General features: G+C 37.0%; 1 protein-coding gene across 2 annotated transcripts in view; it reads right to left on the bottom strand.

Annotated features, from left to right (window-relative positions):
• Nalcn (sodium leak channel, non-selective) overlaps window positions 1-16,718 on the bottom strand; it is a 298,952-nt gene that overhangs the window by 215,961 nt on the left and 66,273 nt on the right. Inside the window, exons 7-9 of one of the 2 annotated variants that reach the window (XM_059274302.1) lie at window positions 10,682-10,824; window positions 10,441-10,545; window positions 2,685-2,771 (exon numbers count right to left, since the gene is read on the bottom strand). In XM_059274302.1, coding sequence (XP_059130285.1) covers window positions 2,685-2,771; window positions 10,441-10,545; window positions 10,682-10,824 — 335 coding nt within the window. The remainder of the gene's footprint in view (window positions 1-2,684; window positions 2,772-10,440; window positions 10,546-10,681; window positions 10,825-16,718) is intronic. The other variant, XM_059274303.1, reaches the window with a different exon arrangement.

The following is a 16,718-nucleotide window of genomic DNA, read 5'->3' as shown; positions in this document are numbered from 1 at the left end:
TTATCATAAACAGAAAAGACCATAATAAGGACATAAAACTAAATCTTTTCTCAGCATGCCTGCATATGATTCCCATTATATTTATTATGCCTGTGATTACAACTATAAATTGAGTCTCATAATGGTAAATGAATTTTCATAGTTTCTAATTGCAGATCAGAGGTGGCTAGTTCACTAATAACATTATAGTCTCTATTATTCAGCAGAAGAATTGTATCATCATGTATCATAATTCATTTGAGTAATTCTGCAACCAATAAATATAAAGAGAAGGGAGGAAGACCAACAGAGTTAGAACATTTGGCATAAGGTAGAGAAGATTAAGGCACATCAATTAACATTACTAAATTGTCCGAGCTGGGAAACTGAGGCAAAATGAAGTCTCTCTGATTAATGTCAATTATTTAACACCTATTTCTCCAGCAAGGAAAAGCTCTGTATCAGTAGAAGTCACACCAACCATGATTTCTACAAAAAACTATGTTCAATACTTTAATAGCTCCATATGAATTTATTAAGTTAAAAAGTGTGAGTGGAAGAGCAATACAGCATTAGAGTGCCTAAAGTGTTTGGCTTCTCCTGAAACTCTGTTCTATTTGTCTTCATGAGACTCACTTCCAGGAACTAGAAATTGAACCAATTATGGCAAAAACAACCACTCTGATAAAAGGCATTTCCTTCTATGTTCATGTCACCATGGCCTAAAACAAGCAGTGCATTGGAAGTATATGTCAAGAAAATACTTCCTGAAAGTAATATGGCTTTAGATAACTGGATGGTTTATATATCTCTTATTTAGTACTCTGTTAGTTTATTTTCGTAACAAGTCTGTGATCCCTTGAATATTTTTCAATCAGATAAAACATGGAACAACTGCAAGCAAGTTGCTCTAATTGTATATTAGTGATGTTGGTACAATCAAAATAGGTCTGAAGAAAATCATAAGATAATATTTAATATTATCATTATCCATTTTGGAATAATGAACTTAGCCTGCATTATTTAAATGATAGAAACAAGTAAATGTGCAACAAAATGAAGTTGCAACCTAGAAAACAGAAGAAAATATTTGTGTACCTTATATTGGAAAGGAAAATAAAATCTTAAATATAAATTGTAAATATTCAAGACAGTTATACATCTGAAGAGGAAAAAAGGTAAACAAATCTGAGTGAATCTAGAAGTTTCATAGGTAGGGACCCCAGGCCCCATCTTCTAACCATTTGAGTCTTGTCTTGATCTCAGATGCCCCTGCAATCAATCATCCCATACTTACTTTTGGGCTTCTTTGTTAAGAAAACACCTTGATGTCACCTTGCTCTGGAGACTGGACATGTAGAACAACAGATCATGTGCTAATATATTTCCTTCCCAGTTACACATGGAGGTATTGCAGAGCCCTAAATAACTCAGACATTTTAGAAAATATTTTGACAAGAACTAACATGGCAACAAAATTTTCTGTTGATTTGGTACTGTTGAAATGTTTTTGCTTGTGTGCCATTATTCATCATTTATCAAATCCCCACTTGCTGATTAGTTTTAGTTTTTTGTCAAGTTGTCACAAGCTAGAGTCATCTTGGAAGAGGGACTCTCACCTGAGAAAATGCCTTCATCATATTGGCCAAAAGAAAAGCCTTTGGGTGCATTTTTTTTGACTAACAGTTGTTGTGGGAGGGACCCCATCCACTATAGGTGGTGCTGCCCATTAGTAGGGTGTCCTGGAATATTATTTTAATAATAGGCAAAGATGTGTTACATTTGTTTCTGCTGCAGAATATTACTTTAACTGTGTAAAGGTGTGTGACTTTTGTTTATACTGCATTTGTTTAATGATGTAAGGATATGTGTTTAATTATGTAAAGATATGCTGCATTTGTTTCACCTTGCCTGCCTAAGGCACCTGACTGGTCTAATAAAGAGTTCAATGGCCAATAGTTAGGCAGGAGAAAGGATAGGTGGTGCTAGCAGGCAGAGAGAATATATAGGAAGAGAAATCTGGGCTCAAAGGGAATGAAAAATGAGAGAAGGAAGAGAGAAAGAGGGACACACTTGGGGCAAGAAGCCGGGCAGCTGCTAGCCAGACATGAGAAACAGTGAAAGTAAGATATACAGAAGAAAGAAAAGTAAAAATTGCTGAGCCAAAAGGTAGATAAAGAGAAACAGGTTGATTTGAGTTAGAAGGGTTAGACAGAAATGAGCCTAAGCTAGGCCAAGCATTCACAACTAATAAAAAGTCTCTGTGTCATGATTTGGGGGCTGGTTGATGGCCCAAAATAAAAAGACTGGTACAGTAGGTGGTCTTGGATGGTTTAAGAAAACATACTGAATAGACATGGGCAGAAAGGCAGAAAGTAGCATATTTCCATGGCTTCTGCTTAAGTTCCTGCCTTGACTTATCTCAATAGACTGTGACCTGGATATTTAAGCCAAATAAACCATTTTCTATGCAATCTGCTTTTTGTCAAGGTCTTTAGTCACAGCAACAGAAAACAAAGTAGGGTATCTACTATACATCTAAATGAATACTAACTAGATCCTGAATACAGGATAGAATAAAACATTGCCCCGACTTCTTGATAAATCTGGGCAATTCTATAGCTTGGGGCCTATGGATTTATTTGTATAAAATAAAAGTCAAAGATCCATGCTGAATGGTTTTTAAAAATGTTATTATGCTGTACCTGTAAGCAGGCTGGGGCACGTCCCTGGGGCTTGTTGACATCCACAGCTACCAGCTGCCAACCACCAGCAGCGTCTTCATGGAACATCTTTAAGACAGAGAGATGATTCAGAGATGTTGAACATGGAATACTGAGAACTCTAGTACTCTCTGCAGCTTTCTGTGTTTAAATATTACTGAAAATCTGTCTTCTTAAAGACTTATATTTAGATCATGAATCATTTTAGCTATGTTCATTTTAATACTGAAAACAAGTGAATAATAATAACACTCTTATGAACAATAGTAATAGCTTACATTTATCGAGCACATATGCCATACAATTTCTGCCTTACACAGATTTTTGAATACGTAATCTTTTAGATACTCTTCTATGCAGGAAAAATACTTTAGTATCTTAGCTGGTTATAATCATTATTATTTTTTAGCTCTGCAACAAAAGTGTAGTTGGAATTCTAAATCATTATGTTTCATCTATTGAGTATTGTAAAAAGATTTTTAAACATCTTAATTGATATTTCTCAGTGAATTAATTAAAAACATTCTCATGTCAAATAATAGGAGTTCGCCTTCAACATGTAGCATGAGTGTGGTCGTATTTAAATGGTGGTAGACTGAGAGGGTGCTTAACTGATTTTGTGTAATCATTTTAACTAGGTCACAATTAATTTACTCAACAGAAATTTAATGCATATGTTTAGAAATGTACATGTCATTTATATTGGCTTAGACGACTTAGAAGAGATAAAATTCAAGATGCTATTGGCCAACCTGGGACTCCTACATTCAGGTGTCTAGGTAATAACCTTATGACACAGTCCACTCCCACTTAGGTTCTCATCTGTCAACATTATATCCAGCTGGAAGACACTTCCCACATACCCTGTTCCTGAGTAGTAGTAGTAGTAGTAGTAGTAGTAGTAGTAGTAGTAGTAGTAGTGTGTGTGTGTGTGTGTGTGTATTGGTTGGTTTTAATGGGATAAATTTTTTAAATAAAGACGTTAACCATAATAATTCACTATTTTGTTTCTTCCCAAACAAAGTTTCTTTTTTGCACACAAACATTTTCATTGCTACCATTACTTGTGGCTTTATGTTGACCTGATCCCTTGTTATAAAGGGGAATCATTAATAGAAATCTGAGTGGCATAGCACGTGGATCATTACCTTGGCGCTATAACCATACTTTCAAAAACTAGTCAGAGAGATTGTAGTTCATTTTCAGGAAGAAAAATTTTCTTTGTATCATGATTGCAACAATGGGAAACAAGTACCTAACCTCACAGGTCAAATATCTAGATTTTAAATGAAATGATTGAGGTACATTTACACAAAGATTCTTTGACCAAAGATGTCATCACAAATTGTCAGTCCCAGCTGTCTATTATAGAACTCACCTTCTCTTTAGAATAAAATAAAATTTAAAAGCTTTTTTTGGTGGTAGAACCAAGCATATCATTCATGAATGGGCTCATTCTGAGAATATAGACTAGCTGGGAAAACAAACCAGTTAAAGTAAACTTTAAAGACCCTCTTCAAGATTCTGGGGTTCTCTTTTTAAGGGCAAATGTCAAAACCTATGCTGTCAGTCACCAACTAAGAACACTCTGCCAATGCCTCCTGTACTGTCTTGTCAAGGCACAAAGCACTCCTGGGGCTAATATTTCCTTTCATTGGTGGCAGACTAATTTTCTATGCTAAATTATTTTTCTCCAGCAGACCAAACTCAAATGAATCAATTTAACTGTCAGCAAAAGTGTTCTCTGAAGGTCACCCCTGTGTTTGAAATAAAGTAACAGAAATGAAAAAGTGTCTCATTTTCTTTGGAACCCAAATCATACAACATTTAAATTGGTTAATATGATTATAGTTCTTTGAGATAGAAAGTAGGCTAGCCAACAGAGACAGGAATCCCAAGGGGCTTAGATCTCTGGGGAGGATGCTGGGTATGACTGTGGTCATTCTTTGTTTGTCTTCCAAGTCAGGGCATTTTTATGATGACCAGTTCCTACCCGTTCCTAAAAGCTCATTTTGACTGGTGACTATATACTAGCCCCCAGGATGTGAGCAGAGCCTTCTCATTTTTCCTGTATTTCTTTTCTGCTGGCTTGAATATAGATGTGAGAGTTACAGCTATAAGAGGCATCGTAGTCTTCTATGTAATTATGAGAAGGGAGACTGTGCTAAATGGAGCAGAGAGGTGATGGTGGTTGGGTGGGGACTGGCTTATTGGCAACCTGGACCATTGAGCCAAACTCAACTGATCTCCTTCAACTTTACCCAGAAAGGACACAAATCTATGTTACCTAAAGACTTATATTCAGCATTTGACCTGTATAGTAGAATATAACATAGGTGGTTTTAGTTAAAATGTTGAGTGGTTCCTATGTTTTAATCATGTGACTTTTGTCTTCTGATTATATCACTAAAGTGTTTATTATGTTTACTATTAAACACTTAGAAATGTGGATGAGAAAAACATTAACAAATATCCCAAGAGACAGCCATTACTGACATTTTAAACTTTCAAGAATTTAACACGTGTGCATGCATGCATATGTGCATACAAACACACATGTATACACACATACACACATGCACACATATGCAGACCCCACATGAGATCTTTTTTTGTACTAGTAGGTTGTCCATAGATTTTCATGACAATAAAATTCAAATATTATTTTACCACTTTCTATTTATTCCAACTTAGTACATTATCATCAATAACAAAATGCCAGAGTTTCAGAATTTGTTTTGCAGTCATGAAGATTGAACTCAGGGTTTTTCCCATGCAGACATGTACTTTACCACCAAGTTACATCCCCAGCCCTATCCTTATTTTTTCTATACCTTCCAAAGCATCTTCAAATATAATTCTTTGATTATTGTCCAATAATCTGAGGACAAATTCATAGAACTTGATATCCTTAATCAAATGGTATGCATGTTTTAAAGACTTTGGTAGCTATTGCTTGACTGTTGTGGTGGTTTGAATGAAAATGGCCCCCATAGGCCCATATGGAAAGGCACTATTAGGAGATATGGCCTTGTTGGAGAATGTGTCACTGGGGAAGGGCTTTGAGATTTCCGTGTCACCTTCTCTTTCTGCTGCCTGCAGATCCAGATGTAGAACTCTCAGCTCCTTCTCCAGAACCATGTTTGTCTGTGGGTCACCATGCTTCCTGCCATGATGACAATGGACTAATCTCTGAACCTGTAAGCCAGACCCAGTTAAATGTTTTACTTTATAAGAGTTGCTGTGGTCACAGTGTCTCTTCACAGCAATGGAAACCCTAACTAAGACACTGTCTTCTAGGAAAGATGTTCCAGTTACTATTGAGAACGGCTGGTAGTAAAAGTCCATGAGAGTATACAGCAGTGACAACTAGAGTTCAGAAGGTCAACCTATCAGAACTAATGTTTCTGTTAGAGGAAATATCTGATAAGGACCTTGCCAGCCAACAGTAGTGTTGTCTTCTTATGAACAGGGAATTTCGCATGGAACTAGAACAGAGAGGACACATTGGCAATGGCCTGCAATAGCTAAAACAAAAGGAGGAAGGATCTCATAGTGAGTGAAAAATGAAGGCTGGGCAACCTGAATGGAGTCTCATGTTATCTACAATCAAACAAGACAATTAAACTGTCCATCTTTGCCATTTTTTAACCTGCAATGTGGAAACAATCATAGTACCCACTTCATAATATTGCTATAGCAATTAAATAAGGCAGGTTGTAGTGTCAGTATACTATGCTCAATGCCACTGTTGATATAATGGAGTGATTGCAAGAAGATGCTATCAATTAGTTGGAGGGACATTATCCATCACAGTATAATGGGCATCCATGAACATGCCCCTCTTAGTACAAGCATTTGGGAAAGCATGAAGATTTCAGTCCTGTGAATTAGCTCAGGCTTGTTCATTTGAAAATGATAGACTTTTGTAATGGGCAGCTTGATTTACAAATTAGTTAAGAATAATCTTGATGTCTGTGGACAAAATATCATTCCAGCCATCAGGTTATCCATTGAGGTAAGGTAAAAGAAATAATACTAGGAGCAGGGGGAATCTTGAAAAATGAATTAAAATCCCAAATCTAAGATATGTATACACATGTACATACACACATACTGTGGAAAAAAAAACTATTTTGAAATTGTTCTGCTCCTTTTTTAATTAAGTATTTAAAAAATAGATTATTTATTAAAATCATGAGCATGGACATCTGGCTCAACTTCATTAACAAATATGTTTGGTCCATGAATGTCAGTACACACGATACCAGCACTCAGGAAGCTGAAGTAGAATTGCTGTATGATCAAGCCTGCCTGGGCTATGGAGTGAGACCCAATCTCAAAATGAATTAGAAAAAAAAATTAACAAAAGAATACATTTAGTGAGTCAGTCTCACAAAGCTTAATTTTCACCCCTTACTTCCCATGTTGAATGCTTCATCCATCCCATGGCTTCTCACTGGAAAGAGCTCAATATTACACCACTCTGGGACAGCCCTTCTCTGAGCTGCATCCATTAACTGCTTCTCACACATTTGAGTAATATCTATTCATGTGGAAATTGCTGGATTTGGGACACTAAGCAGTTTTTCCTCAAGTTGAGCATTAGGTTATATGTAGTGTTTCTTTTCTTTTGGGTGAGCCAATTCTTTCCAATTTTTGCTCATGCGTCTTTCATTTACGTCTCTCTGCTTTTCTTGCTGAGTATCGCACATCTTTACAGAAGTTGATTTCTGCATATTCTAAGGATGCTGACAGGAAGGCAAAGAAGAAACAACTCAAAATCACCCCTTTACTTGCATTAACTCTACCTTATCTGTCTTGTAGCTTAGCTAGAGAATAATAATTCAGACAGCATCTGTCGGCAACAGCGCTCAGTCACAGATGAAAGTCTCAGGAACACTGTTCAATTCACAAAGCACAGTGCTTATTTGCCAGAACTCCAACAGGATGCCATTGGACCATGGATCCTTTATAAAATTTAGGTATTCATGGTCTGCCTTCTTTGTGTTCTCTCTTGGTACACAGAGTACAAAAGTGGTCAGCATGGCCCTGGGCTTTGATGGGTCCTTAAGCTTCATTCTGGACAAAGTGAAACCAGCTTATCCTTAGCATGAGCCAATCTAGGTGAAGAGATGACAGGTGTCTAACTAAAGTGAGGTGTTCAGTACAAGATGTGAAGGTCTGAATTAAGGAACTGCTGCATATAAAGCTTTCCTAGCTCACATCAGCACATATTAACATCCAGTGTTAGGGCCACATCTCTAAAAATGATGTAATGAGAAATTATATGGTGGACTAACAGAAGGTACATTTTGTAACAGGAATGTGAATCTTTTGTCCTATATACCAGTCCATCTCTGAGTATGTGACAATATTTATCCACACCAAGAACTATGCAGGCAGAGTCACTGGTTCCAGCACAGCTCAGGCAGATCCATGATTAGGAATCTGAAATGATCCCTTCCAGTTTCCTTTCATTTTGCTGTTGCACACCATAGCATGCTATGCACAAAAGCTTTGAAATCTGTATTTCCTTAATTTGCTTCTATGTGGCTACTCAGAGACATTTGGTAGTGACCATTCAAATGAAAAAAAAAATATTACTTTGATAGTTTAAAGAAAATTATTTTTATCATGGATTCTACTTTTCCTCTGAAATATCAGTGCCAATTCTTAGTGAACTATGTCCAAAGGTCTACTATATCCTCACCAGGTACACATGTGTCTAAGTGTATATACATATGTACATTTCTACTGTCATGATTGTCATTGGAAGTTCACATACTTAGTGACATTGCCAAGTTCAATATTCCCAGTCTTCTTTAACTCTTTGGTGAGAAAAACACACTGAACATTAGTTTCCTACATCATAGATAAAAGAAATGACTTTATGTCCAAAAACCTGTGTGCCATATAGGAATCATCATGATTTTACCACTTTAGAGCCTATTTTGTCAGAATTAGAGCCTTGTGATTTAGTGCCTTAAACCAATAAAAGAGAAGTCCAGGCTCTGAATCTGGTCAGATTTTACAAATCTAACAGTCACAACAAATGTTCTGTCTCCCTTCTGTACACATAAAAAGCATCTGGGACCTCTTAGAAGTGGTGACTGAGAGGTGGGTGGAGCCTGAGGCCAGTTGCTAGGCTACCTAAGTGGTATTTTAGAAGAGGCAGCCTGCAGGAGCTTTGGTTGCTTAGCAACCAGGTCCTCAGCCATAGCATTTTTCTTAATGAAGGTTTTTTTTCACAGTTCTCTGTGTGATTACCTCTGCTGAACATTCAGGCACATTCCCTCTTGAATTCCTGACTTATGCCTCCACATTAAGTGCAGTTTTGCATCAAAATAATTTTGTATGACTTTGTTCAAAATTTTCACATTTTGTCTTCTGTTATAACTGCTAGCTGGTTTGGCGCTTTACTTTTCCAGCTGTGATTTTTATCTGTCAGAGTTACTTAATAAGCAAAATATGGTTTTAGGGACATTTTAGGCCATCGCCTGTGAGCACTGCATGTAAGAGCTGCATTCACAGGTTTATGTTCCATTTACATCTCAATGTCTGTCACAGAAAACGTGCCTGCCAAGAGGCTGTCACCTTAGGGAAGACCTGGAACTGTTATACTTCATAGTAAGCTAACAGGGACCAGACAAGGAATAAAAGCTTCCTGGGTTGATTCCTTGAAAGTACCATGACATGGCATCTGTGACTTAACCTATGTAGCATATTAATTTCTTTTCATGGAAATTTGAATTATTTTTGTCAAACTCGAATAATAGTGACATAATTTCACTTGTAACAAAGGTTGAGCAATTCTGATATCTAAGGTGTCATAAATGTCAGCTTCCTATGTTCAATGACACTTGAAAATAGGATTGCTGAAAGTTCAATAAAAAAGTCTTCAATATAAAATGTTCACTTTGACCTTTCCCCCAATAGAGCTATATAATTATTTGCAAACAGATTTTTTTTCGTAATTTAATCTCGAAATAATTGTTAAAATCATTAAATAGTTTCATTATTAATTCTGGATTATTTCTTTTTCTCTCCTTCTATTCATTCTAGAAGATATGCAAGTCTGCCTTTCCTGTTTCTAAACAACAAAATGTGAAAACAAAAATAAATAAGTAAATAACAGGATATCAGAACACCTCATACATAGTTGAATGTTCTGTTGCTTTTGTGATGTTTCATGTTATCTCTAACATTTTGGGAGCTGGAAACCATACTGAATATATGATGACTTCTCAACAACCACAGTCATGCAGTGGGGACTGAGGAGTCTTCTTTATACTTTTTTGTACCTTGATTGGTTTGTTCTGAATTAAATACATCTACAATACCAACACTTCTAATCCTTCACATAAGGACCACTGTATAGGCTTGTGGTTACACCAAAAATGGGAACTTTCCATTGTTATATTTACTCGGTAGGCCTTTGAGGACTTGTGGTCTTGGAATCAAATCAAAGATCTATAATAAACATGGTTGGCAATTTTGGTTTTGTGTTGAAGCCACCATGGAACTTTTAAGGAACTAGATGACCTTCCTCATACCACAGCAAAGGCCTTGGATGACTAGTCTGGTTTTGGACCTCTTCATCTGTATTTTCAAACCACTCTCCCACTGTGCCATATGGCAGTATCCCATTCCAGGAGCATTCTCTGAGGCTTCACTGCTATGAGGATAGGATGTGCCTAAGACTCAATGGACTATGATCATCTTGTCGGAAAGATACCTGTGTGGTTGCAGTGGAAGTTGTGCTGCTCCGAGTTCCCCACATTTGTTGAAATTGTACTCTGATTTCTGCAAATGTCTCAATTATGACAGCAATAAACACATTCTGAAAGGAAAAAAACCATATTTACCAAACATTGGAGATGGAGAAGCCTAGTGATCAATAAAACCAAACAAAAACAAAAAACACATGTTAAACATCACAAAATATACACACTGTGAGCACATTTCTTTTCTAGTACCTTAACAAGCCAGGCAAGGAAGAAAATCAGCGTGATGAAGTAGAAGTAGGAACGCCAGCGGGGGAAGCTGTCTATTGCTCTGTACATGAGGAACACCCAGCCTTCCTGAGATGAAGCCTCATAGACTGTGAATATACTCGTGCCTGTCAAGATAGGACAGCAGATTGAATCGCCATTGGCTTTTGAAATGAGAAAATATTTCTCAGATAATCAATAGTTATCCACACTCATTGTCTCCATAACACAAGCTCCTCTAAAAGGGATTAAAATTACGTGTGGCATTTTGCAGTTCTTAGAATTTTAGTAAAGTTGTGTCTGACTTCAAGCCAGGGTAATTTCAGTATCACCAACAACAGAGCAGCTTTATATTATGTCTTTAGAGGTTTAAGGCATTTGGCACAGGGAAAATGAAATAAACATTGAAACATTGAAACATTGAAAATAGGTAGAGGAACACTACAAAAATTGTACAGCACAGAGACTCAGTACTTGGGACTTGGCACTTTGAAGGTGCTCCACCTTTAACCAAAATGGAGTAAGTCTGAGAATTTGGTTGAATTTGGAGTCATTTTCTCACTGGGGAACTTAACTACTTCAGGCCCTGGAAATTAACTTGGTAGAACTTGCCTCAAGCTTCATGACGTTTAGGTGTGGGACTATAAATTGTCCTCTAATGCTTTGCTTTATTAGGAACTAGCATCTCATTGAACACACTCCTGGTAATGACAACGAAGTTTAAAATATCTGGCTAGCTATAGAACACCTAGTTTAAGAGAACCTGAGATACTGAACAGGAAAAGACATATTTTGTCCTGTCAACACAATGAGATGTTTTATGGAGACTAAAGCATATTGATATTAAAAGACTTATTCAAGGATTCATAATGATACTTTGGAGAATATGAATTAACATAGTCACTTTGGAACAAGTTTCTAGATATTTAACTGACAAAACCATTCCTTTAACTCAACGACCTTTGTGTACACATCTCCTGTTGTGGTGAGGTTTAACTGGCAATTTCTGTAAGACCTTGACAATGATATATGATGAGTTCTCAATACATTTCAGGCACCACCATCATATAGAATAGAAACACCCAGTTCAATAATGCATTGTAAGAAAACATAAAATCTGCTATGTACTTAAAGCTATTTATAAAATGTGATGTGTGTTGTTCATAACACTGATAGATATATGGCTCCAGTAAGTTCAATCACCATGAAGGACTTAAATTATTATGAAATATAACTAATATCCACCAATGAACATTCTAATCATAAGAAGCAATTCAGCTATGATATTTATGTGTCTGAATGACCACACTAAGAAGGCTTGGAAGAGTCTGATGGGCCTCATCATGTCTGTTTTTGGAGGAAGAAGGGTGACCATGAAGGAACACAAAAGCATTCAGAGCCAATGTATGTATTTCCATTGTACAAACATAAATATGATGGAAAATCACTAAAAATGCAGACAGTGAGAAATAGAGGCATGAAAGAAAAGCAGAGAGAAGGAAAACAGAGTCCTATTTGGTGAATATTTACTACAAAATCACTTTATGTAGATTTCTTTTGTGCAGAATGCAACTTGCTTTATGTGGTGCCTCTATTTTTAAATGCAGTTTTTTAGATTTATGTTTAACATATATTTAATTGCCTTGCATATTTATGGGGTATGGTACAGCATTTTAATACATACATGTAATGTAATGATAAAGTGAAAGTAATTGGCATTGACCTTTCTTTTATCTATTTGAGAGAGAAAAATTAACCATTGACTGAGGAGATGGCTCAGCTGATAAGGATGCTAGAGGCAGAAACCTGATGATCTGAGTCCCATTCCTGGAACCAGTGTGGAAAAGTCTGATACAATGGTGGCATCTGTAATACTGGAACTCTTGTTTTGAGGTGGTAGGAAGAGACAGGAGAACTGCCCAGAAGCTCAGGGACCAGCTAGCCTTAGTTCATTGACAGAAACAAGAGAGTCCCTGTCTCAAAACAAGATGGAAGGAGAAAACTGCCTCCCAAGTGTTGTCCTTTGATCTCCACATGTGGATTGTGGTATGTATCATCATTACATTTTACACACACACACACACACACACACACACACACACACACACACACACACACTCACTCTTGATTTCAGCCATAGTTATCAGTATGCCATTGAACATTAGAAATTACCTCTAGTGGGCTGCACACATCTGTTACTGCCCAACAACCTTTACAGGTTATTCTATTGTCTACTTCTGTGAGACTGACTTTGTAGCTTCCACATACAATTAAGAATATGAGGTATACAAGCTTCTATTTTAAGACTCTTATTTTTACTTTGGTAAGTTATTGCCATAATAGTTGGCATTTAGCTAAAGAGGTCTCTGTGTTATTAGGTAGAGATATGGGGAAATAGTGACAAGGTCAAATATTATCAACTATTAACTACCTTTTGGAGAGAAGGAAACTGAAGATTGTTAGTTATCAAATATCTTGAGCTGAAACAGTGATAGGACCAGAAATTGAACTCATTTATCAGGTCACACACCTGAAACTTTTTTTTTCTAATGTCATGCTCTATTTTTTTCTTGCTTGAGATTAGACTGGAAGAATAAATTGTTTTCTATTGTTATCTTTATTTGAACAAAGTCTATTCTTTTATGGATGATAATGGGTAAGTTCATAATATATCAAAGAACTTGTACAAGATGACTTTCACACACATACACACACACACACACACACACACACACACACACACACACACACACACACAAGGCTGAGACCTGAGCAGCACAGACAAGCAACAAAATACCAGCAGAAAACAGTAACTACACTGCCGGTGCATGTTCTGAACACGTGCAGCACTTTTACCCATGTAGACTTAATACAAAGGACAATTTTAATACAAACAATTTATATCCCCTTATTTTCTTCTGGCTATTGAAGGGAAACAGAAAAATGGCTACAGAAATCCATTATGAGCCACTATTAAAGTGTAACAGCTTCACCTACAGTGCATTTTCTGTTAAAATGGGGATTGTCAATGTAAGATTAACTCCTCAATCTCTCTGCTCAAGTCTATCTGTATTACATCTACAGTGAAGATGCTATTTGGAATTAAGGGAAAAATAGTATTTGCAGCATGTAATCTTGATGCTTTCCCTCCACTTTTCCTCATTCAGCAAAAGGAGAAGCTGGAGTCAGTAATAACCCTCAGTGCAGTTCAAAAAGCAGGTATGTTGATAAAATAGAAAACTGAAAATATCACAAAACGACTGCAGGACCATGGTGACTGCTTAAAGAAATGTTCCCAGCTACATGTAAACTTCACCAGGTCAGATGGCTTTGAGGATGTCACATCAGGTTGTGGGGTCAAAGGCAAGAAAGTGCTACACTTCTCCTTACCCTTCTGCATCTGGCTTTGCAAAACACAGGAAAGAAAAACACTTCTGAAAAGGTTTTCAAAGGGTTGACTAGGATTTAAAGTAGATACAAGTGAAATGCATGGACTCATTTTCCATGGCTAGTACTGGCCCTGGGCAAGGAGGCTATTGCTGTTCACTGGGGCCTCTGTGTTCTGCTGTCTATCTGTCCCAAGTTGCTTTCCTATTGCTTCTCATCAATCTCCTCTTCAGCTATCCAGGGGACTCAGCCACTTTGCCTCCAAGGAACATAAAGTGACAGTCCTCATAACTCCCAAAGAGACATAAATTCTGTCAGCTCACTACTATGACCACCTTGATCTTAAAATTTATTTGTTTCTGTTCTGGATACTAAGAAGTATTGAAGAAATATCAATAAATTAAACAATGATTGTATTGTCTGTGATTGTATATGTGTGTGTACATATGTATTTGTGTTTACACATATATGCATGCCTATGGAGGCCAGAGGTCAAGCCTGAGGGCTGTTTCCCAGTAGCCATCCTCCTTGATTTTTGTGGTTTTGTTTGTTTATTATTATTTTTTGAGACAGCCACTCACTGGACCAGGTCTCCTGTGTATGCTAGGCTGCTTGGCCAGTGAGCCCAAGAGATCAGTTTGTCTCTACCTCCCAGGACTACCATGCCTGACTTTTTTCATGGGAGCTGGGTATGAAACTCAGGTCCTTGTGCCTATGCCTCATGTACTTTACCGACGGAGCTATCTCCACAGCCTCTTGATCATGTAGATCTTAAGAGATATAAAAAATTTCTCAAATATTTGCTTTCTGAAAGAAAAATCAGTTCTTGCTTAATGTGATTATTTCACAGATAATTTAGAAGCAAATGGAATGATCTTATACTGAGTGTGTTCCCTGATCTTCAAATATAATTTAAAATATGTGCATACATACATACATAATCTTCAAAGCCCATAATCTTCAAAGCCCATGCTCCACAAAAAGAAGAAACATGGGGAAACATTGATACTTAGAAAGTATTTCATTTAGATATGCTTCATTGTATTTTTGGTCAATTTTCATTATGAAAGTATAATTTCTTGCTAAAACAGCCACATTTTTGTTAAATGAATAATGTTTCTATGATAGTATCTGGGAATATAATGCATTCTATTGTGGAAATAATAAAGCATGTTCCAAAAACACTCTGGTATTCCAAATCCTTCAGGCACATATTAAGGTTGTATAAGAAACAAAATTACATTAATCACCCTTGGCTGATCATCTCTAATTCCATTCCCTCTCTTTTGATCTCTTCCACCTATGCTTTGAGTTTATCGTAAAAGAACCCAAATCTACATGTAGATGGTAAATACTGACCTTGGAACTTTCTGTAGAGGATCTCTGCATTAGGATTTAGTACAGCATGTTTTTATAGCCTGAATATAGGTATATTTTCATCTGCTTTGATTATCTTTAGGATTGTATGTGTTGCTTTCCTGTCTTAATTATTTTTATGTATTATTTATTCGTGTGTGTGTGTGTGTGTGTGTGTGTGTGTGTGTGTGCGCGCGCGCGCATGTGTTTTGTGTTTGGGTGGTATATGTGTGCACCATTGTGCACTCAAACAGAGGCCAGATGAAGATGCCTGGTTTCTTCGGCTATCATCACACTGCCTGATTTTTTGAGACATATGGTCTTTAACTGAATTGGAATCTCGCCTCTTTGGCTAGGCTGTCTGGCAAAGGAACTCTGGGGATCCAGTTGTCTCTGGCCCACAATCATAGGCATGCTAGACTACACCTGATTTTATGTGGGTGCTGAGGATTTGAACTCATGTCCTCTTGCTTTTATAGCAAGTGGTCTTAGCAATTGAATCATCTTCCTACCCCAACCTACTTCTACTGATTCTTTTCTTCATGAAAAAAGGGTAAGAAACTGTGTTTGGGGAATATTCCTCTTTGTTTTTCATAATTATGAGATACAAAAGCACATTAAGTCATTTTTAAATGAGATACATACAAAATTGTGGTAATGACTAATAAACAAAACAAAAGCAAGCAAGCAAACAAACAAACAAAAAACTACATGCCCTGGGGCCACCACTAAAACATATTCAGACACAAAGTATCTGTGGTTTTGTTCTATAGTGGAAAGCATGGTTTTTAATATTGTTTCTACTCTAAAGGTTCATGCTCTGGAACCTTGGTCCTCAATGTACTGTATTAAGAAGAGGAGGAATCTTTAAGAAATCAGGGTCAATGCATGGTAACTAGGCCTTTGAGACCCTTAGAAGGGATTAAAGTAGTTCTCAGGGGCTCTGTTCATTTTCAGTATACTGATTTTCATAAAGAGCACTTCTGACTCCTGTATTTCTCCAGCTGTCTGCCTCATCACATGAGCTTTCTCTCTCTATGTTGTTGCCAAAGGAACACTCACCAAGTCCATCCAAATGAAGCCACTTTATCTATTATGCTATTGAAGGAATGTGGGAAGTTGGAGTTGAGGAAAGCTTGAGATAACACATTGAAGTCTTGGTCTGCATAATTACTTTCACCTTCACACTCAGATTTCCTAGAGGAGCCAAGAGATCTCATTTTCAGCCATATGTGTCAGCTTCTCAGCATTTAGACACTCACTTACCAAGTCTTAACTC

This window comes from Peromyscus eremicus, chromosome 9, assembly GCF_949786415.1.
Source record: "Peromyscus eremicus chromosome 9, PerEre_H2_v1, whole genome shotgun sequence".
NCBI classification, from domain to species: Eukaryota; Metazoa; Chordata; class Mammalia; order Rodentia; family Cricetidae; genus Peromyscus; species Peromyscus eremicus.
Note: the sequence above shows the minus strand (reverse complement) of the source record. Positions and strands in the feature narration are given on the sequence as shown.